General features: G+C 37.0%; 1 protein-coding gene across 2 annotated transcripts in view; it reads right to left on the reverse strand.

Moving 5' to 3' along the window:
- Positions 1-22,578, reverse strand: part of MCTP2 (multiple C2 and transmembrane domain containing 2) — a 248,047-nt gene that overhangs the window by 20,245 nt on the left and 205,224 nt on the right. For both annotated transcript variants that reach the window (XM_067695631.1, XM_067695625.1), the window contains 3 exons: positions 17,707-17,829; positions 14,851-14,892; positions 1,429-1,538 (listed from right to left, as the gene is read on the reverse strand). In XM_067695631.1, coding sequence (XP_067551732.1) covers positions 1,429-1,538; positions 14,851-14,892; positions 17,707-17,829 — 275 coding nt within the window. The remainder of the gene's footprint in view (positions 1-1,428; positions 1,539-14,850; positions 14,893-17,706; positions 17,830-22,578) is intronic.

Genomic DNA, 22,578 nt, shown 5'->3' on the forward strand with positions numbered 1-22,578 from the left:
GCTAAGCAATTGTGAGGGTACATTCAGGAATCATGTTTCAATTTATATGAAACCTAGAGAAATAAAGCAGATAAATATCAATATACATGACCAAAGCCCCTACTGCTCTTTAATTTTCCTTGACATTGTTCGTGGGAATAACAATGTGTAAGTTCAGTAAAAACTCACTACATTTGAAGATGACTTTGAACCTGTTTTTTTTAAGCAAAAGAAACATGTTTGCTATGCCAACAATAAATGGACACTCAAGGGCAATTTCATGTAATAAGGGATGGAGGAATAGCATCAGTAACCACAGAAAGTTCCATATTAGCTGTTTATATTTCCTGATGTTAATCACCACTTACTGATTTTCCTGCATCTTGATAGACAAAATTTCACTTGGCTTTTAGCACTAATTTTAGTCTCTTCTTTACCCATGTAATTTCTAAATATTATGTTCTTTACTTAAAGAAACTAGAATGGCCAATAAAATAAGAAACAGTATTAATTAATCTTTAGAAAGAACAACAGGGCTGACACAACTCTGGATTTAAAGGGGGAACAAACATCTACAATTCAAAAGAAAGAAAAAACCTGCTCTGTTCATTGGTATCATATGAAGACCAAGTTACGCAGAGTTCACAATGTATAAAACAAAATAAATAAAAAAATAAAAACATGAATCACAGAGAGTTTTTCTCAATTGAGACTCCATTAGAGAATTTAGCCTTTATGCTCTAATGTAGGTGGATGGCAAGCTATGGGCTGGAGCTGAGTCAAATCTAGCCTGACGTGTTTTTATAAATAAAGGTGTATTGGAATACATATCACATCCATTCATTTACATATTAACTATCTGCTTTTACACTTAAACAAGAGAGCTGAGTAGCTATGACACAAACCATATAGTCCAAAGCTGAAAACATTTACTCTTGGTTCCTTTATGGAGAAAGTTTGTTGACCCCTGTCCTAAGCTGTCCATGTATGTGATGAATTAACTTTACATCTTTGCATCTGCAATGTTACTAGTTAGGTACCATTCTTTGGAGAACAGAGAAAAAAATTTCACTCAAGGCACTTACTGTATTCTGTGATTCAGATGAAAAAGCCTCCTTTAAAGCATATTTGCTTCCTTTTTTATTTCTGTATAGGACAATCTATTTTTTAATCTATAGCTTATCACTTAAACCAGAATATTTTTGAGAATGAATAGAGACACTATTAATAATTATGCTGGGACAACTGGTGTAAATTGGGCCATACAGCCACCCTGTGAAATTGACAAGCCCAAAGAACACACCAACCAAAGTTAAAAGGCCCAGACTGTTGCTTTTGTTTTTTCTTTGTTTTTGCATTTTCTGATCCTATCCTTCCTAAGACTCCCCACCCTCGTTTGTCCTAGTGGATGGCAGTTTCACTTCACAACAACACAAACGTAGAACTTACTTTTTAATTCTTTCTCCAAAAGAAGCTATCTCCTCCAAGATGTTCTGAACAGTTGAGACAATATCCTGTACCATATAGATTCTTTCAATTAAGCCCTTTTTCTCAGATTCCTAAGAAACATGAAAGATTTAACTCAGTTACTTCATTTTTATTGGTCTGCTATAGAAACTATTATGCCATATTATCATAGCATGGTTATTATCAACAGAGTGACTTCAGAAGATAAATTTACGTTTTTCACAATTTATTTATTGACTCCCCCAGATCCCTGCCTACTCGTGAGATGTGACCACTTGTAGTGCGCAAGCATGTCGCTACCTCAATATCATGAGCTGATAAAGGGGAGCCCCACAGACAAAAGAACTTCATTTCCCTGTGGAGTTGCTGCTTCTCTCAGAGAATTCTGCAGTCCTTTCCATTGGCTGACCCTGATTTCTTCTGTCTTCACAAGGTTAGCTTACTTACCCTTCTCTCATTAGTCCTTCAGAAAGGTTTCCAGCAGGTAACAATAAGGCATGTTGGATATCCAGATTTTGGAATATATGGAATTCAGCTTTCTAAGAATATTACCCTTACTTCGCTTATAGAAAACCTAAAATGTGTTTTACCATGTTAGGTAGCTAATGTTTATAAAAATAATTTAGAAATTACTCCCATATTGGAGAAAAGAGGATTCCCTGAAGAGTGGCATTTTCATGCTATTTCTTATATTCTGATACCATATCCTAGCTCCCTTATGAACTCTACTGTAACTGGGATTTAGTTAGTGTCTTCTTAGCTCAGGCCTAGCTGGGTCACTGTAGCTGTCACATCTAACATATAGTACCTAAAACCTCAAATAAATCTAACAAAACTTATTTCTTTTCTACCTAAAATTTTACTTGGGTTAGAATTGTACTAAATTATTGAGCAAATATCTTCTAAATTTAAGAGACCATTTCTATAATAATCTTCTTTGCAGCAAAAGAAAAAGAAAATCATTCTCATCTTGTATTCTCTGTCCCATCAAACTGGACCCATGGATGGAAGAAGGAAAACACACCACCCCATACTGATTGCAGTGACTGGTAAAAGCACCAGTATGGCTGAAATGTCAAAGAGCACAAATTTCCCTTCTTGCATCTGCCCTTGTTTATGGAGCTACTGGCAGAAACAGAGCAAAGAGAGGGGCTGAGATTAGAATATACCATTGCTACCCCCTTTTGAGTAAGGGTGCTGGGCTGGTTTGAATAACTTCTTACCATCTGTTCTGTACCCATTTATGCCACCATTCTGTACAGAAGGAGAGGTCATACTTATTGCTTCCTCTTGCAAAGTCAAACTCATAAGACATTTTTACTTTTTCACTCTAATTTTAAATTTCTTCCTTCCCTTATTCTCTTACTGACTCTAATTCTTCAAGTCGTTTGCATCAAAAATTGGATAGACTGTCAGAGCGACTTAATTCTTCTTCAGCAATCCACCAACATCTATGAATGGGCACAATGGTGAAAACCCATCTCTGTCTGCTACAGAAGCATTCATGTTTATAAAGGAGGATTTGAAAGCACCAGGGAATTTGACCCAAAGGGCAAAAGTGGCTTCCTCTTCTCAACAGTGTAGAGTTTAGGTCAAAACAATTTCTTGGAAAATGACTCAAATTTCCATGTGGCTCAATTTCATAAAAATTTCCTATTTCAGTTGACTGATTTCTTTTTCCCCTATGGAACAGCCAAATGTGGAGGTTCTGGTTGTGAAGAAAAGCCTGAGTTAGTACACCAAAATAATAAATGATTCTCACAATGTTCTTTTACTTTTTAATAAATTTGATGTTTTAGTTTGAATATTCAATATTTAAAGACTAGGCCAAAGAATTCCACTGTATCTAGGGTACCAGCATAATTTATGAACCGTATCTGTACACTTTTAAGAGTGAAAGTAATCAGAATTATAAATTTTTGAAATATTTATCAACTGACAACTTGGTTTATTAGTAGATCTATAAAGTTATTTCATTAAATTTTCATAATATTGTTTCAAAATAAAAATATATATTTTACATGCATTAGAACAAAAGAGATGTGCTTATATTATCTGAATTTTAAAATGATACATGAAGAATGATTATTCATGCTACATATTCATATATTTAATTTGTTTCCTAGTTATATCTGTTCATAGTCCCATGTTAAGATTACTTTTCCAAAAAATGTACTTCTTTAATGTCATCTTTTCACTTATAATATTTCATAAAATTGTTCTTACTTATCTTCAGAATTGCACTTAATGGTCATTAAATTGACACCTTTAATTGACTCTACTGTAAGCCATAATTTTAATTACAAAAATACTCTCTCTCCAGGCACTGAGGTACCTTGAAAACTCACAACAAAAATGTGATACATGAAGAATATTCTCAATTCTGTATTTTAAATATTGAAATCTGTATATATTTCTGCCCAAATAATTTCAAAGTCATGATATCTTGTATCCATTCATATGAACTTTCTCTGTCAATCTTTTTTCAAGATAAAACTTTAAATAAGTTGTCTCTATGATTCTCCACAAAATTTATGCTGAAAAATTAATGGCTTCTCAATTTCCTTCCATTCCTGGGTAGAATTTATATTTATCCTATTAAAAATCAAAAGATTTTTTTTATCCCACAAATTGAGATAATCCAAAGTGTAACTTCAGAACTTAAACACTGAATCCTGCACAAATAGGTCAACTATTTGACCTCACAGTTTGCTTTGTGCTGAATATCCCTTTCTTTCGTAAAGAAAAAAAAAATCAGAATCTTTTATGCCAGTTCTTGTAAAATTCACTTCCATTTACTACAGGCTTCCAAAGATGAAGTTACTTAGCATTTTCAGTCATCAAAAATTTTGATTAGGTCTTCCCTGGTGGCGCAGTGGTTGAGAGTTCGCCTGCCAATGCAGGCGACACGGGTTCGTGCCCCAGTCTGGGAAGATCCCACATGCCGCGGAGCGGCTGGGCCCGTGAGCGATGGCCGCTGAGCCTGCGCGTCCGGAGCCTGCGCTCCGCAACGGGAGAGGCCACAACAGCGAGAGGCCCGCGTACCGCAAAAAAAAATTGATTAAAGATATTCCAACTGGGCTTCCCTGGTGGCACAGTGGTTGAGAGTCCGCCTGCCGATGCAGGGGACGCGGGTTCGTGCCCCGGTCCAGGAGGATCCCACATACCGCGGAGCGGCTGGGCCTGTGGGCCATGGCCGCTGGGCCTGCGCGTCCGGATCCTGTGCTCCACAATGGGAGAGGCCACGGCAGTGAGAGGCCCGCGTACCGCAAAAAAAAAAAAAAAAAATCCAACTGGTACGACCAAAATGCAACAAACATTTAAAAGATTTCTTTTTTTCACAAGAGTTCAATAGCTTTGGGGAATGTTTAAGTTGACTGAGAGTTCTTCAAAGGTTTCAAACATTCTTAAAATCACATTGATGGATGGACGACTGGCAGCAAAAACAAAGTGCACACTGCCATGCTGAAAGTATATTTTTATATCTGAACGTATCTCTGCCATGAAAACTGCTGTTGCTATCCCAACTCTGTATACATAAAATATTTATAAATGTGGACACTACAGCTTCTAATTCAATTGGTGGTGCATTATCACTTGTCTGTATGTGATCATGGATAATCAGGGCACCATAATCTATCAATTGTACATTTCTGCTTCAAAGATCCCTTCAATTTATATGAATATCTTATTAGCCATGATGCTGTGCTTCATCAAAATCTGCATTCACATTATAACTACAAAATTAAATAACCCTCAGTGCTAAATGTTTAAACCAAATTTACAATAGCATTCCTGATGTCAGAGATTTCATTGTTTGTAAAATTAACTTGCAAAAGCTTTATTTTGGTTCCGTATAGTGGATGAAAAAAAATCATAATTTCAAGTCATCATGGCGGCGTATTGGAAAAGTTTTCAATTAGCAATAATCATGCCTCATTGATTGAGGCATTGTATGAGTACAACAATTTCAGAATTAACTTATTTGATATTCTGTTTGAATCATTTGACGGCATGCTAATAAGACTGGTATCATTTGACTCTTCACAAGGTTTTTAATATATTGATGCAATTGAAGTCAACACATTAATACCTTCCTTGCCCTTTTTCATACATGCATAATTAAACCTTGGAATGGAAGATGAGATAAATGTGGAAGAACAGTCATTTGATCTAAAAGAAAAGTCATGCTGCACAGAGAGATTTTTAAACACATCTTTCGGGCTGTGTAAATTAACATCATGTTTCCAGAAATAGTCTCCTAAAAGTAACTATTGACAGCTGAAGGCTCTTCAGCAGGTTTGTAACTTAAGTTTACATGTTTCAGTGATGTGATCATGGTCCCAGTGGTAGACATTAAATGTGAACAGACATTCATCAGTTAGTCTGTCAACAATTATCTTGAGAAATGGATTGTCAGTACTTGATTATTCATTAAACATGTACTCTTTATTATTATTATTTACTCACTGAAAAAGCATTATCAAACAGTAAGAAGTAAGAAGTAAGATTCCAGGCTCCCAACTCCAGCAGAATGACCTAAAGGTCCAACTTATACTCCTGGCCTTCGTGAAATCTTTCCTAGGGATGCCAGTCCACACCAACTACAGTCTTGTTCTTTCAATTTGCATCACACCTCTACTCTTTTCATCATTCTCATAGCAAATGTTCTTTTCACTCTCTACACTGCAAACTTTATCTTTTAAAACACGTACTATTGATTTCATGGGTCTTTAATTATATCTGCCAGTATACCAATGGACATGTTATATGTCTTTGATATTAGCATTTCCATTAATAGGAAACCAAGGTACAAAGAGGTTAAGTGATGTGTCTATGTCCACATTTGTCTATGTTCACATATATGTGGCAGAGAATCCCAGTCCAGGACTATTAAGTCCAAAGGAAGAGTGGACATTTTCTAGTGGACACTTCACAAGGTACACATTCAGCTCACACTTGTTCTTTTTGTCATTTGCTTCTTTAGTGTCTATGGATCTCTGTTCTCTAGACTCACTATATAATACATGATTTGTAGACATTTCATTCAGTTACATATTTCTATCTACTGTTCATTTCCAGTATTATTTGCCCAGTTTTCATGAGAATGTATGTTAAATTACACTTTTTGAAAATATTTGGGGGAAAACATTTCTTTCCATTCTTACTTATTTTTTAACTTTTCTTGCTAAACATTTTAGCAAACTTTATGTATAATTTGCATAAAATACATACCATAATTTACATTATAACAAAATGCATTCGTTCTTACCTAGGAGCTGGAGTAGCCAGGGTTTACAACAGATGCAAAGTTAGGGGGAAAAAAACAAAAAAACAAAAAAAACTTAAGATGTACCAACTCCACAGGCCTGCATATTTTATTAATCACAGGCTATGGAGTCAGAGGGAAGTGAGTTCAACATGGGTCTTGTCATCTACGAGCTTTGTGATCATGTCAAGTTCCTACTGGGTTCTGAGTCACAATTCTGCTATCTGGAAAAGGGAGATCATAATCCTGACCCTGACTGGAGTATTTGGAGAATTAAATATTGTATCATATGCAAATCATTTGGTACACTCCAGGTGCTTCATAAACATAAGTCCTTGCCCTTCAAGAATGCGAAGAGACAAAAGAACAAATAACCTTTTGTCTAGTTTAAAGAATCCTGGGGTTCATTTAAGTTTCAAAAGCAACGATCTTCCAGGACAAGTCTACTCATGTTGCCCTGCGTTGTACGAAAGATCATCTGGCAGGTCTATCTGCATCATGCTGGCTTTATTTACACATTTCAGATTGAACCAGGGAATGTGGTGATAACACAGTTTAGCAAACACAGCATTACATCTGCGGCTGCTACCAAATTGCCTAGGAAGAGTAACAGTGATTCATTCAGAAAAAGGAAACTGTTATCACATGTGCTTATATTTTTCCTTAACATATAAGGCTTCTAATTTATAGAGGGAAATGTGTAATAAAAATAGTGATGGCCACTGGTGTGATTAAACCAATGAACAAGATAATTGTGGCTGAACACGTATTTTTAGATTCCTACATTTCAGAAAGAATGGATTTTACTTCTCATCACTTGAAAAAAACACCAAGGCATAAGTAAAATTCGCATGATTTAGGGCCTACTTTATGAGCAAATAGGTAATAACATATAACAGAAGAGATGAAAGCATGGAAATTTTCAGATCCAGAATTCAAATTTCAAAAGGTTCCTTTGCTTTGTTATATACTACAGAGAATGACTGTAAGAATAATAATGTAATTGCAGTAATAATTGTAAGAAAAATAATGACCAACTCCAAATCTGTAACCTAAAAATGCATATTATTATATAAAATGTATGTAAGATCATCATTTTTTCACTGTCCTTTTGTTTATAAAATGTCAAAAAAGAAAAACAACACTGAGTCTTTAGTGGCTAAGTTTTAGAGACAGTTGTCTGAAGAACAAATAATGTGCCTGTGTTGTAACATGGTTGCTCTTTAAGAACAAAGCCAATAAATAAATAAATGAATCAGTCAGGCAGTGGATTTTTTCTTCTTCAAGGCTTTGTTGGCTTCCCCAATGTCTCCAAAGAGCATAGCACTGTAGGTGCAATAAACTAGCTTCGAGCCTCTGGGAGAGAATTAACACCATCAAAATGAATTTACAGCTAAGAATTCATTATATAATCAGTATGCTACTTTAAATCTTTCCCACATGTTCTGGTTCAAGAAAAAAAATTCTCATTTCTCTATTAATTACCTAAGCAAAACCAAAGAGTTAGTCCTGAAAATTGACCACGTCAGGAAAGATCCTTGGGACATGCTTAAAAACTGAGTAGTATTTGTCACAGGATGCCCAGGATTCCCACAAGGGATTGATGCAAAATTTCTATCTCAGGATCGTCCCAGTAATGCCAACCACCCAGGGCAAAGATAACGCAAAAATACGACTTTAGACTTTAAGTGGGAATCTGTTTGGTCTGTTTCATCCCACTGAATATTAAAAGCCTGCAATTTGAAAACCTGAAGAATTATAAACATCAGAAATAGACTGAGTGGCATTTAGCAGGGAAAATAAAAAAAACCTCTCAGCATCTGTCATAACAAAGAATAAAAAGTAATATTTCTGATACACAAGATTAAAAATTGTTCTTTGGGAATCTGGCTTAATGCACTGGGAACTGTCTTTAAGGTTTCTTCCCATGAGCTATGTCCTGTGTGCATGGACGGACACACACACACACACACACACACACACACACACACACACACACCCCTTTATGGTATGCTATTAAAATGGGGGGAAAAGTCTGCAGTCTTTCAGGAGAATACTTCCTTCTCAAGTAGTATTTTTGCTTTGGGAAATGAATGTGAAACAGACTGGATTTTGAACCAGTATCATTTCTAAGTAGTTATAAACTGCTCTAACTATCTGTCCATTACATAGAGCCCTTCCTTCTACACTGACTGGTATTTACCAACATGTTTCTTTGGCCTGCAACAGGATTCTCATCAGGGATCAAATGAGAGGGCTGAAAAAGTAAAAGGAATAAACATCATCATGAGGAAGATGTTGAAAAAACACTTTTGAAAAACTGGGAACAATTTGGGAAAAAAAAATATTTGGAATTAGACCCTGGGAAGATTGATTTCCTTAAAAGTTTCTCTGAGCCAATTGACAGATGCCACGCCATTACAAGGCAAACAGGGCTAATGGTTTTCTATAACTGTCACTACCATAGGTAAACACACAATTAGCTGCAGTTGCTGATTTAGCTGTGTGCGTCCTTTATCTTTCTTTGAGGTGGGGGAATGAGGAGGGTAGAAGATAAAATATTTATCACCTAAGACTCAGCTCAAACATCACCTTTAGCAGTCCTGACTCACCCAGGCACTGCATCGCTAACACCCAACGTAGTATACAAATTTTGATGAAAGTAGCAATCACAGATACAGAGAAAACACTCCATAAATGTTGTCAATAATAATGCGGAAAAATGGACCAATAAATTAATGACATGTTTCCTTCATAACAATGTAACATAGTCCAAAATAAACAGGATTTAGATCAGAAGGGCTGGATTTGAGTCTCGCTACTATCCTGGCTGGGAAATCTCTGATGCATTATTATATTTCTCTTCACCTGGGTTAGTTCATTCGCATATGGGGAAAATAATATCAAATTTAGTGGTTTACTTTGAGTACTGAATGAGCTAAAGCCTATAAAAACAGCCTGCAAATTGTAAACACTCTACAAATAAGAATAATCTTATAAATCTAATCATTTAAATAATTCTTACTCAAAATGGTCTCATTTTAAATTATTATTTTTGTGTCATTTATTACTTACTTTAAATTACTATATTCCCTTGAGGAAAAAGTGATGTCCCCACCTTTCTATCAATTATTTTGCAAATTATCTATCAATTACCTTGTAAACTCATTGGATAATTGGGACTTAAGGCAAACCACACTGAAACAGAGTGGATTTCAATAGGAAATTCCTCTTGTAGGAATGGCTACTATCCTCAGAAAAATAATGACTTGTGGATAATTGAGATACAATGTCCAATGTATTCTATATTAGCATAATGTAAAAATTTTAGACCACAGCAAGATAAATATCCAGATGTAGTATAGTCTGTAACGTCAGAGCACCAGTTAGTGCACATTAGCTAATAAAAGGATGGCTAATCCACCTAATTTATAGTCTGGCACATCATATTTCACAATATTTGGGAGTAACCTACCAAGTACAATCCTTACAGTAGAAATCACAAAGAAAATCCATAAGTACTGGGGCTATTAGTGAACCTGGTAGCAGAATAATGCTTCAAATGTCAGATTGATAACATTTCTGGATTATTTCTGAAGGTAATGAAGCCAAACGTTTTTAAGAATGGAAGTTTGAGTTTTTAAAAGGGATGTGAGCATATCAGTGGTTCAGAGAAAAGACGGCAGGAAATAGGGAAGCCGATCCCTCTTCATGCAAAACATGCATAAACTGATCATTAAGAATTGGCTGGAATCCATTTTAATATTAAAGTCTTGGAAGTAAGATGGTACAGTTGAAATGTTAGCAATTAAATCACTTCATCACTGAATATAATATTAATTCAAATTAAAAGGAGTTACATCGGAACAACCATTTACTTTATTCCCCCGAAAATTATCCATAAGTAGGTCCTCTACAACATGCCCTGCATATAGACTGTATAGGCCTTGAAAATATGTGTGTGTATTCAACTATTGTTAACCTTTCAAAGATATTACCTGACTTTTCATTTTCTTAAAAATATTACACCATCTTAAAGTACCATGGCTTAGTCAATAGTTACAAAAAAAAATCACTGATCAAACTAATTTGCTTTGTTTCTGACATTCTTAAGAAGGCACAAAGGAATCATAAACAAAACTACTCTCACTATTAAATTGTAAGAAGACTTCTTCCAAGAACGAGTCTTCCCTGGTTGAGATACTACAGATCATCTTCTCTTTCTGAAACAAGAAAACACAGGGCATGAGCTATGCTGGCCCTGCACAACTCAACCAAAGGACTATGAGGTTAATTTACAACAAGAACTCCTAAATATTGATACATAATAAATATTGATATATACGCCACATCCTTCTCTCTCTAAGAAGGCTCTGCCTGGGTAATGATGAGTGAACTAATCTATTTGCAGGATGAAAATCATTTTTACAACTAAGATTGATGGTTTAAAATATACTTAAATTTTAATAATATCATCCTAATTTGTAAAAAGAGAATAGAGATATAATATTCATTTGCATCCTTTCATTATAAAATGTTCCACCACGTTCCACCATCAATCAACAAAAATGTATCAGATATTTCTTATTTTCTTAAAGGAAAACATCCATATCTGTTTTTCACCCATAACTGACATGAAAGGATGATCCCCCACCCCCCCAAACACTGTAAAGCAATTGTGAACTCATTGATAATCTTAAAAGAACAGATGATTCAAGTCCTATTTCTGACAGCTGAGTTAAAAACAAACCAACCCACAACGCAGGCATCACAATGCAGTCTCTTTATGATAGCAATAGGCAGTTTTTTGTTTTTTTTTTTATTACATGCCCTTATGATTCTTTCTTCCTGATGTTACTAGTAAATGCTGAAATATTCTACCTAAGTGATTGTTGGGCTGGAAAAAAGAAAAGAAACTCTAATGCAAGTATTTATACCTTCTGCAATGAAAACAAGATATTATTGTCCTGCATGACCTTTCCTAAATATGAGATACAGCATTTTACACAATAGTTTCTTGGTTCACGCTTCAATTACTGACCTTTACTGTGTAGAAAATTAATGCAATTTTCATTGTAATCCGTCTGTACAAATAAGGTCCACATAGAAGAATTCCACATATGGAATCTAATACAAATAGGAAATGTCAGCTGATTGCTGTTGGCTGAACTTAGCCGTTATCTGTTTGTTCTGGGGTCCCCAGCAAACTCTACTTGTAACAAGCAATTTCTTGTGTGGAGCCATCAGGTATAAGAAAGAAAAATCTCCTCTCCTCAAAGTCTAGTTTGTACATTTAGTTTCCTAAAAGCCAAAAAACTAGTGACCTGAAAGTTCTACATTGTAACTGAAAGTCCACAAAAAGAAAGGAAGGCAAAACTGTGGAGCCTAATTTGGTTTCTAAAAATGCAGGTCATTTTCCATGGACTTTCAACAATGAGAAGAAGCAAGAGGCTATAGTGATGTCATTTTACAACCATCCCTGTTCCAGACAATAAAAAGATGACAGACCCCAGACCACGTCCTGGCCTGTGCATCAGAGACAGGCAGAATATGGGAATGCGTCCATCTCCCAAGGAAGCTGTGCCAAGGGGCCCCAGCATGCTTTCATCTTCCACAGTCTTCCATGATGGTATTTGGTGGGAAGGGGTGCTGGCAATTAAGGAGTGTCACTTTCAAGATGGATTGTTTGGGTAGAAAGGAGTTCCTCTCCTCTTCTGGTTTGGAAGGAGACGGCTGTGTGTTTATAATCTGTAAACAGTTCATCTCTCACTGGGTGTGTTACAGTTCCCAGAAGCCCGTCTGTCATGTCGAACACACAACAGAAGCCAGAAGGGCGCTGTGGGGAAGCCCTTGGAGTCAGCACACTGTGGAGGGCAGTGGCCCAGGGCCTGTGTGCTGGAGGGACCCATCCCAGGCATGGAGGCTGCTCTACATGGAGAAGAAATGATGAAGTGTAATAATATATAGGTGGATGTATGCTCCCAAAGTCTTAAAAGTTGAAAACTGCTCTAGTTTACCCATCTCTTAGAGAAGTGAGAGTGAAGAGACGTGCAAAAAGACTGCAAAGTTTGCCAAAATCCCCTCACAATAGAAGGCTTGTGTTCAGCAGAAGAGGCACAAACAGAAGTCAACATTTCATTTCAGACTTATTCCTCTAGAAGTTTCCACAGAAATATGAAATTGAGGAAGCAAAACAAACATGGCCACGTGGGGCTATTAAAGGCCCTACAAACATACTACAATCAAAGTATCTCAAGAATGGAACGGCCCTGGAGGAGACATGAAGAACCCCAGAGCCAACGTCTTCAGTGTGGGATGGGCTGCCGCATCTGTTGCGTGGAGGGCTGTGCTTGGATGAACGCAAGAGCTCCCAGGCTCATGCATGTAGATGTTGTAGTTCCAACTCAGTTATCCTTGCCCAGAAAAGCTTGATGCACAGCCCAAATGGCTCTACCTCCACACCCCCAGGCCCCCAGACAGCCCTTGAAGGACCACAATGGAAGGTTAGATGGTGAAAAACGCTGGTCTAGACTTTCATGGCTCAATCTGTTGCCTGACAGTTCATCGACACCACTTTTTCATCCATTGCCTTCTTGTTAGATGTCTCCTTTATCAGATGGAACAAAGCCCCATGGTCACAATTATCTCTCAAGGGTGGATGGCATCCTCCTTCCATGGGGTGGCTCGTTTACACAGACTTGGTCCAAGAGAAAGAAATCTTCTTCACTTCCAAACTTTGGTTAATAAAATTGATAATTATGCCTAACGTAGGTTTAAAATAATTTCATTAATACCTGTGTTTCCTTTGGTTAAACACCCCCTCATGCACATTAGCTTAGCTATGACCATTTTAATGTTCAAGGAGTTACATCACTCAGAAGCCACTCACGTCAATTCATCAAGAAGAAAGTTGCAGGCCTTCCCTGGTGGTGTAGTGGTTAAGAATCCGCCTGCCAGTGCAGGGGATACGGGTACAATCCCTGGTCCAGGAAGATCCCACATGCCATGGAGCAATGAAGCCGGTGCACCACAACTACAGAGCCTGTGCTCTAGAGCCCGCGAGCCACAACTATTGAAGCCCGCGAGCCTAGAGCCCGTGCTCTGCAACAAAGAGTAGCCCCTGCTCGCTGCAGCTAGAGAAAGCCCGCGTGCAGCAACGAAGACCCACAGCAGCCAAAAAATAAATTAATTAATTAATTAAAAAAAAAAAAGAAGAAGAAAGTTGCATCTTGGGACCTTCATTCTAAAAAGCATCAATTCCCTTTAAAAAAAATATACTTTATTACTTTGCTATTAATGATCATTTTAGCACAACAAATAAGATTTACTTTGTAATCCGCCCAGCATCCTTCAAATGGGCAAAACCATCTGGCTCACTCAATTAATTTTAAGGCTGTCTGTGTCATGGAGCTAGTGTTTTTAAATTTGTTTCTGTGTTCTGGACATTTTATATTGGATACTTAACTCTTAAGTTTCCCCCATTCGCCCCTTTCCTCTCCTGTCAGCCTTCTATACACTATCACCTTAGCCCCGTAGACCCATAGGTTCTAGGGGACTGGGCGGCCGTGAAGCTAGTAGCATCTCATTTGGCATTTCACTTTTTTTTTTTTTTTCATTTTATTCCAGAAGGTTTGTCTGAAAGCATAATGACAACAAAAAGTAGCAGATTTGAGAGAATCTCCCAGGAGGAGAGAAAGGACAGATGTACACAGACGTGGAGCTGAAAACGTTGCCAGCAACAGCTGGGCAAGTGACAGGTTCTGAAGCGGGTGACCACCCTGCAGAGTGCAGACATGAGCCTAAAGGAATAGCGATTGCACTTGATTTACTTTTGACTTCCTGGGCTACCTTTCATCTACCTTTCATCCACCAAGGGGAAGGCTAATCTTTGCCTCAAATGACAGGCCTCCTAGAGGGATGCTTCTATAACATTTCAGTTATTCCTTATATTTCGTCCCTTTTCATCCTCATTTTAAGAATCTTAAAAAGGATACCCTTTATACATTATGAGAATATCGCTATACTGGTCACCCTATAGTAGTAAAAATATATATATATATATAGTTTGACTCAACCGGCTAGAACACTGGAAGCAGTCATGTTCCCCCTTTGTGTCCTTTCTCGAGCACACCCACCTTGTCATCTTCATACTTCTCCTCATCTACGTTCGTGCTCTCCTGTAAGGAAAATCCATAATTTGTAATAAAACGTCAACCGAAATTACCGACTGCGAATGAAATGCATACTCATGCTTAAAGTTTTCCTATATCATTGCAACACTAGTCTTTTTAAAATACACTATAGGGCTTCCCTGGTGGCGCAGTCGTTGGGGGTCCGCCTGCCGGTGCAGGGGGCATGGGTTTGTGCCCCGGTCCGGGAAGATCCCACATGCTGCGGAGCGGCTAGGCCCATAAGCCATGGCCGCTGAGCCTGCGCATCCGGAGCCTGTGCTTCGCGACGGGAGAGGCCACAACAGTGAGAGGCCCGCGTACCACACACACACACACAAAAAATACACTGTAACTTCTTTAAAAAGGACACTTTTAAAGTTAAGGGATGCCTTGCCAAGGTTGTAAACAATATGTATAATCTACATAAAACTGTTAAGTATAAATAAAGCTATTAGGGGAGTGCCTTTCGAAGGCAGCCAGCTTTAAAAATGCATTGCGGAGTTGTACTATCTGTAAACAGTTTTGTTCTGAGTCTGACAAATGAAGCAGCTCTCAAGAATAAGCTACAGGTTTCTATACGGCATTCTTGTTTTCCTTGGGCTTCAGGGTTGGTGAGGGGCAGGTGAGGGAAGGAAACTCAAGGCCCAGATCTGGACTAAAGGGGGGACTGCCTTTAGTTCAGGGGTCCCAGCACCGGCTGTGCTGCACAGAGGCTTGTTCAGATTCATTTAGAGATCTTGGCTAGTTAACAGGTACACTTGAATCATATCACTGCTACATTTAAAAGCTAACACATGTTGGTACACAATCCAACGATTTGGTAGCTTCAAAAGAATGCTGGGTATCAGAAAACCAAGGACTATTTTCAGTTTGAACACTTACCTTTCTGCTTAACCTTGCAAAGGTCAGGCATGCTAATTAGATGCCATTGTTCCAACAGAAAAAAGAATGGTCAATATAATGCTTGTATAAGGGAGTAACTCTGAAGTATCCAGACAGTACTCTGCTATCCTCCATAAACCACTGAACAATTTCTTCAGGGCTGGTACTGTATTACCTCCCAGAATTCCTAGGAGCTCCACCTAGCAGTCTGTGGGATACTTACTGATGCTGGAGAACTAACCTATTCAATGATGACAACAAGCATGTTCCATAAAAGCACATGGATAAAAATGAATACAATGAAACATGTTATGGGAGGAAAAAACTCTGTAATGTAATTAGGAGTCAGAAGTCTTCATCTTGAGACAAAGTCTTCAGCTGGAGACATTGTTCCAGCACTGTTTTGCTGTGTGACTTTGAGCAAAATCACTTTGCCACTCTGAATGTTAGCTTTATGAAGCATGAAATGAACACAGTAGTTCTTGACTCTTCATGGTTATGTTACCAAGATTAAATTAGGTAATAAATTAGAAAATGTTTAGTAAACTTAAAAGGTTTCATATACACACATACACATTTATATGCATACACACACAAGTACACTTATGTACCCATATTTACACACACACACATATATACATATATATACCTGCCTACAAATAAACATGTACACATACACACATATATACACATGCTATAAACATATACATATATATACCTGGGAAAATAAAATCTGATTAAAACTAAAAATGTTAGTTGACAGCACTTTTACAACAGATGCTTCTCTGTAAAAACTTCCCTCATCTGTACCTCTGTGAAACTTAGTCCTTACATTAACCTGTACTTTAAAGCTATTTATTTGTTCCTTGGTTCTAGCATCTTCAGGCCCCTCATTTATTGATATATGCACATGCTTATTGCACTACACAATCAAAAACCAAACAGAACAGAATTTGGAATTTGTCTGAGGTTTTACTCCCGGCCATAACACTCATTTCCCCCATCCCAAATGAAACCAGAAACATTCCTTAAATATCCATTATTTCAGAGATGATTTTTTAAAATAATCAGAACATTTATAAGGAAAAATAGGTGAAGATGGTCAGCTTTTGAGTCTTAGAAAACCTAATATGCAGGTGATTTTTCTAAAGGATGTTATCAAGTCTCAAGACCTTTGATTTTTGTTTTAAAAACTTGGTTCTTGAATCTGGAATGCCAAGATTATATCATAAAGCAAGTCTATAAATACAAGTTCCTTCTAACCCAGAGCAGAAAAAGATTCTATGGGCTGGGATAAGAGGGGTAGGGGAGGGAGAGTTGGAGAAAAATTAAGAAAACTAAATGCTGGGCGATGTCTTTGAGAAGAGGCCTTGCCTGTGCTTCCTTTAACACCACGGCGAGTTTGAGAATTGCAAGAAAAACTTGGGCACTCAAGAACAGAGGGGCCCATGCCCACGCACTCTCTGATTTCCCTGGGAGTTGGCAAGCCTCAGAGCATCCCCTGAGGCTTCAGCCTAGAGGAGAATATTGCACAGGATAATTACATGGAGAGGCCTGAGGCAGCCTCCCAGTTGTGTGTGCCCTGAAGGGGCTCAAGGAGCCACCAAAGGCTTTTCTCTAGTGATTGAGAATCTCATTCCCAGGAACCTTATGGAGAACCAGATGGGCACGCAGACATGTGCTGCCCGCATGGAAATGCTGACCAAGAACCAGATGGCTCACTCAGGCTAAGAAGGCAGGCCAAGACTCAGGAACACGAGATGCTCTAGGAAGAAGACTCCAGATTACACATGATAAATATCTTCCCTGTAACATGAATACACGTGCAGTGTTGCTCCTCAAATGCAGGGGACTCAGGTCATGATTTGGTGGTGGTGGTTTACTGCTAACACATTTTTTCTTTAGTCAAATGTCAGAATTATTGGAATGTTTGCTCACCTGGCTGTCCTGGATGCTGCCAACCTTCCCCATTGCAGGTCCGATGAAATTGTAGACACAGAGGAGCGATAATGCCAGCGGGATCATGTACAGTTCAAAATTCCAGACAGTGACTAAAAACACCTGATTGGAAGACACAGACAAAATGACTGCTTGAAAAAACAGTATGGGAGCAATCTTCAATTCCTATTCATTGACTTAAGGAGATTAAACCCAGGACTCTCTATATAGTTCCAAATAGGTTAAAACACACACACACACACACACACACACACACACACACACACACATACACACATGATGACTAACACAGTTTTAGAACTGGTAGCAGAATAAGGAAGACAGAGAAAGGAGTTGGCCTGTCACGCTCTGGAATAGAGTTCCCATATTTGGAAACCTCATTACCCTATCAACCTTATTCAGAGTTTTTTGCTGCTGGATTCAATGTACCAGAATTTAGGAAAAGTAGTGTGGAAAATCCAAAAGTCACGAAGAGGTTGGCCACAGGCCAAATTTCGACAACAGTGAAGTGTATATGAACTAGAAAGAATGATTACTTTTCAAAGAGGCTGCCAATGCTGAAAAATTCAAATATCTTGGATAAAATCTTCAGTTTTCTGAAGTTTCTTTAAAATAATTTCTTTTAATGTTATTGAAGTATAGTTGATTGACAATGTTGTATTAAGTTCTGCTGTACAGCAAAGTGACTCAGTTATATATATATATATATATATATATATATATGTATATATTCTTTTTCATATTCTTTTCCATTATGGCTTGTCACAGAATGCTGAATATAGTTCCCTGTGCTATACAGTAGGACCTTGTTGTTTATCCATAAAAATCTTAAAATCTCCCCATTTTGAGGCTACATGGCCACAAGAAGATGATGATCAGTGTGAATCTTTGACACTTGAGGAGACGTAAGGTTTATATTAGAAATAACATAAACAGTATCAAAATGTTGAGATCATTCTGGAATGTTTTTTTTCAATACTATGTTTTATAGATCTATTGGTGGTGTTATGTATAAATCAAGTATATTCATTTTACCTGATCTATGGTACCCCATTCCAATGAATGTTCTGCAATTTTTCCATTATACTCTCTTATCAATGAAAACTTAGGTTGAAACAGTGTCTTGTTTTTTAATATAGTCAAACATATTAATATTTGACTTTAGCATTTCTGCCATTTAATATTCAATGTTCTACTTAAGAAATCATATGCTACCCTGAGGTGATAAAGCAATTTCCTTGTGTTTTCTTCCAAAAGATAATTGTGTGTGTGTGGGTGCATGTGTGCGTGTGTGTGTTCCTTGTTTTGTCTCAAATGCTTTTTGGTTTATCATTGGAAACAAGCATCTGATTTGAACTCCATCCTCACATATAGCCAACTTTTATTTTTATTTCATTTTTTTAAATTGAACTATAGTTGATTTACAATGTTGTATTAGTTTCAGGTGTACAGCAAAGTGACTCAGTTATACACACATATATATCTTTTTTTTTCAGATTCTTTTCCCTTATTGGTTATTACAAAATATTGAGTACAGTCAACTTTCAGAATTAGATTACTGAAGGGATCCATACTTTGCTCACTGATCTACATGCCCACCTCTGTCACACATCAGCTTCCCACATGACTGTGTTGGTTGTTTACGGACCCTCTCATCCCTTCCACTGAATTATATTATTGTTCTTTCACCAAGACCATGTTGTTAAACAGCAGTTTAGTAACCAGATGATATCTGAGTGGGTAAGTCCCAATTACTTCACTATCAAAATTATCTCGGATCGTTCTGTGCCCTTTATCCTTCCACATGTATTTAAAAATCAATTTGCAACATTCTATAAAATTACTGGTGAAATTTTTATTCAGATAGCCTTTAATGTATATGTCAATTCAGAGAGAACTGAAATCCTGACATTGACCTTCTGAATTATAAGGACTGTTTATTTCTCCATATACTCAGGACTTCTTTTATGTTATCTCAAAATATCTTTTTTACTTTCACCATAATGATTTTGCATATGTTTTGTTATTTTTTGTAAGTAACTTAACACTTTTGATACTATTACAAATGGGGTCATTTTCAAATATGTATATTTTAGTTGGTTACTTCTAGGTACAGGAACATTGATTTATATGTTGTTCCCATTATTTCTGAGCCCTCTTATTGCTTGTTATGAGATTGCAAATGTATCATTTTGGAGATGTGGTGTGGAAAATCATATAAACTGCAAATCATGACATTTTTCTTTAGCCTCCCAGTCTATACATTATATTTTGTTTTAGTGCTAAACCTCTATGTATTTTTTTTTTTTTTTTTTCTGTGCGGTACGTGGGCCTCTCACTGCTGTGGCCTCTCCCGTTGCGGAGCACAGGCTCCGGACGCACAGGCTCAGCGGCCGTGGCTCACGGGCCCAGCCGCTCCGCGGCATGTGGGATCCTCCCGGACCAGGGCACGAACCCGCGTCCCCTGCATCGGCAGGTGGACTCTCAACCACTGCGCCACCAGGGAAGTCCCCTCTATGTATTTTTTAATAAGTACAGAATTTTTGAAATACTTTTTGATTCAATGCAAATTATTACACTGTTGATGTCTTCCAGTCTATTAATTTGGTGTGCTTTACCAACTTTCTTTTATTTATTATTTCATAATATATATATTTTCCTATAATTTCCTAGCTTTATAAAGCTTTCTTTTTCTTTTACTTTTTTGTCTTGTTTTGTTTTATTATGAACAACATAGAGAAAAGTAGAGAAAACAGTACAGCAACTTCTCTACTATGTAAAACTAGTGATTTTCCTTATTGTTACCTATTTCCCTTTCCCTGTTCTTAAAGTTCTTTTAGGATTAGAGGTTTTAACTGTGTTCTAAAGGATTACTATTTCTTAATGTGTATCTACTGGATAAGTGGGGTTTTACTGTTCTTTTAAATTTCTAAATATAATTTCAAGTAAAAAGAGGCTGACCTAAAACTATTGAGAAAAAATAGGAAACAACATATTTTTGATTTATTTTTATCATCAACTATTTATAAAATGTCTTCAAAAAAATTACTTGTGCCATCAACCAATACTAGAGGGACAGCTGTGTTAGACAAACACCTCATTTGCCATAATATTTGCCTCCACCAGGTATAGGTAAGTAAGCCCAGAGTGTTTTACCAAAAAAAAAAAAAAAAAGAGCCACATTTAAATATCACATTCAAAGGGCTTGAAACGCTTTTAGAGTGAGAGACTAGTACCTTCAGAAACATTTTAAAAATCAATGCCCAATTCCTACTTCTGTAATAAAGGATTAATTTCCTAGCAATAGCTTCTAGCAAAAACAAATAGAAACCCTTTGCAGGGAGGGGAGACCAATTATCTGAGAGTGTGAAACAAAGTTATTTAATTTTGCAGCGGAGTTGAAACCTTGGGAAAAGAACTCAGATCTGAATGGAGTCACTTTAACGTTTCTTGCACCTTTTGACTCAAGAGCAGCTGCAGACACAGAGATGATACCAGTTGGTACTCAACAGAAAAATTTGCCATCTTTCTGAATGAAGGATATAGGCAAAGGAGTCAGTGACAATTAGGGCCACCAGAGAGTGTACAAACACACTGGAAGGAGAGAGTAAGCAAAAGAAAATCCCAAATTCTATATGTGAACTCTGCTACAGTCTGTACCACACACATGGGGCAGACTCAAAGCAGTGTCTGAATTGGGATCAAAGCTGCCACCCACAGCAGGTGCAACCAAATGTGCAATTTGAGTCTAACAGGATTAATCCCTAGAGCAATCACTAAAGAACAAGCAGAGAAGAATAGATAAAAAGTCAACAGATGAATTAAAATGGAATTCTAAAAGGTAAGAAAAGGGAAATAGGAATAAGAAACATAGTAGACAAATACAAAACTAATAAAATGGTAACGTAAATTCAGCATATCAATAATTACATTGAAAGTTAACAGAATAAACATTGCAAGCATAAAAGGTAGAGATGAGAATAAAACGAATAACTCTGTGGCAAAAACTCTGACCACTTAAACAAAGGAAAAATTTATTGAAAAATGCAACTTAACAAAATTGAACAAATGTCCCCACCAAGATAAATTCAGGTTCAAATGCTTTTACTGTTGAATTCTCTCAAACATTCAAAGAAGAAAAACATTATGTTGGAGGGAACACTTCACAACCAATTTTATGAAGCCAGTGTTACCCTGATACCAAAACCTGGCAAAGCCATTACAACAAAATAAACTACGGGCAAATATTCAACAGGAACAAAGATGCAAAAATCCTTAAGAAAATAATAGTGAACCAAATCAAGAAATATATGAAAAATATATACTACAGTGTGACCAAGTAGAATATGTTCCAAGAATGTAAGATTAGTTTCACAGTAAAAAAACAATGTAATTCACCACATTGACAGAAAGGAGAAAAAAACACTTGATTATTTCAATAGATGTGGAAAAAAATATTGACAAAAAATTCAACACTATTAATAAACAATGAATAGAAGGAATTTCCTCAATCTGATAAAGGACACTTACACAAATCTTACAGTTATCGTATTTGATCATATTTGGCTATAGTTTGTAATATGTAAATTATGCTTTGAGAAGTTGCTTGTAAATAAATCAACACTTGCTAGGAAGGAAATTTCTTAGGCATGCAACCACATGAATAAATCTCAAAAACACACTGAGAGAAAGCAGACTTATACAAAAAAGAGCACATACTGTATGCCATTTAGATGAAGTTCTAGAACAGACAAAATGATTCTATGATGGAGAAAACTGCATGATTTCCTTCTAAAATTAGAAACAAGGTAGGGATGTCTGCTCTCACTACTCCTATTCAGTATTGGACTG

Source organism: Pseudorca crassidens, chromosome 1, assembly GCF_039906515.1.
Source record: "Pseudorca crassidens isolate mPseCra1 chromosome 1, mPseCra1.hap1, whole genome shotgun sequence".
In the NCBI taxonomy this organism is placed as follows: Eukaryota; Metazoa; Chordata; class Mammalia; order Artiodactyla; family Delphinidae; genus Pseudorca; species Pseudorca crassidens.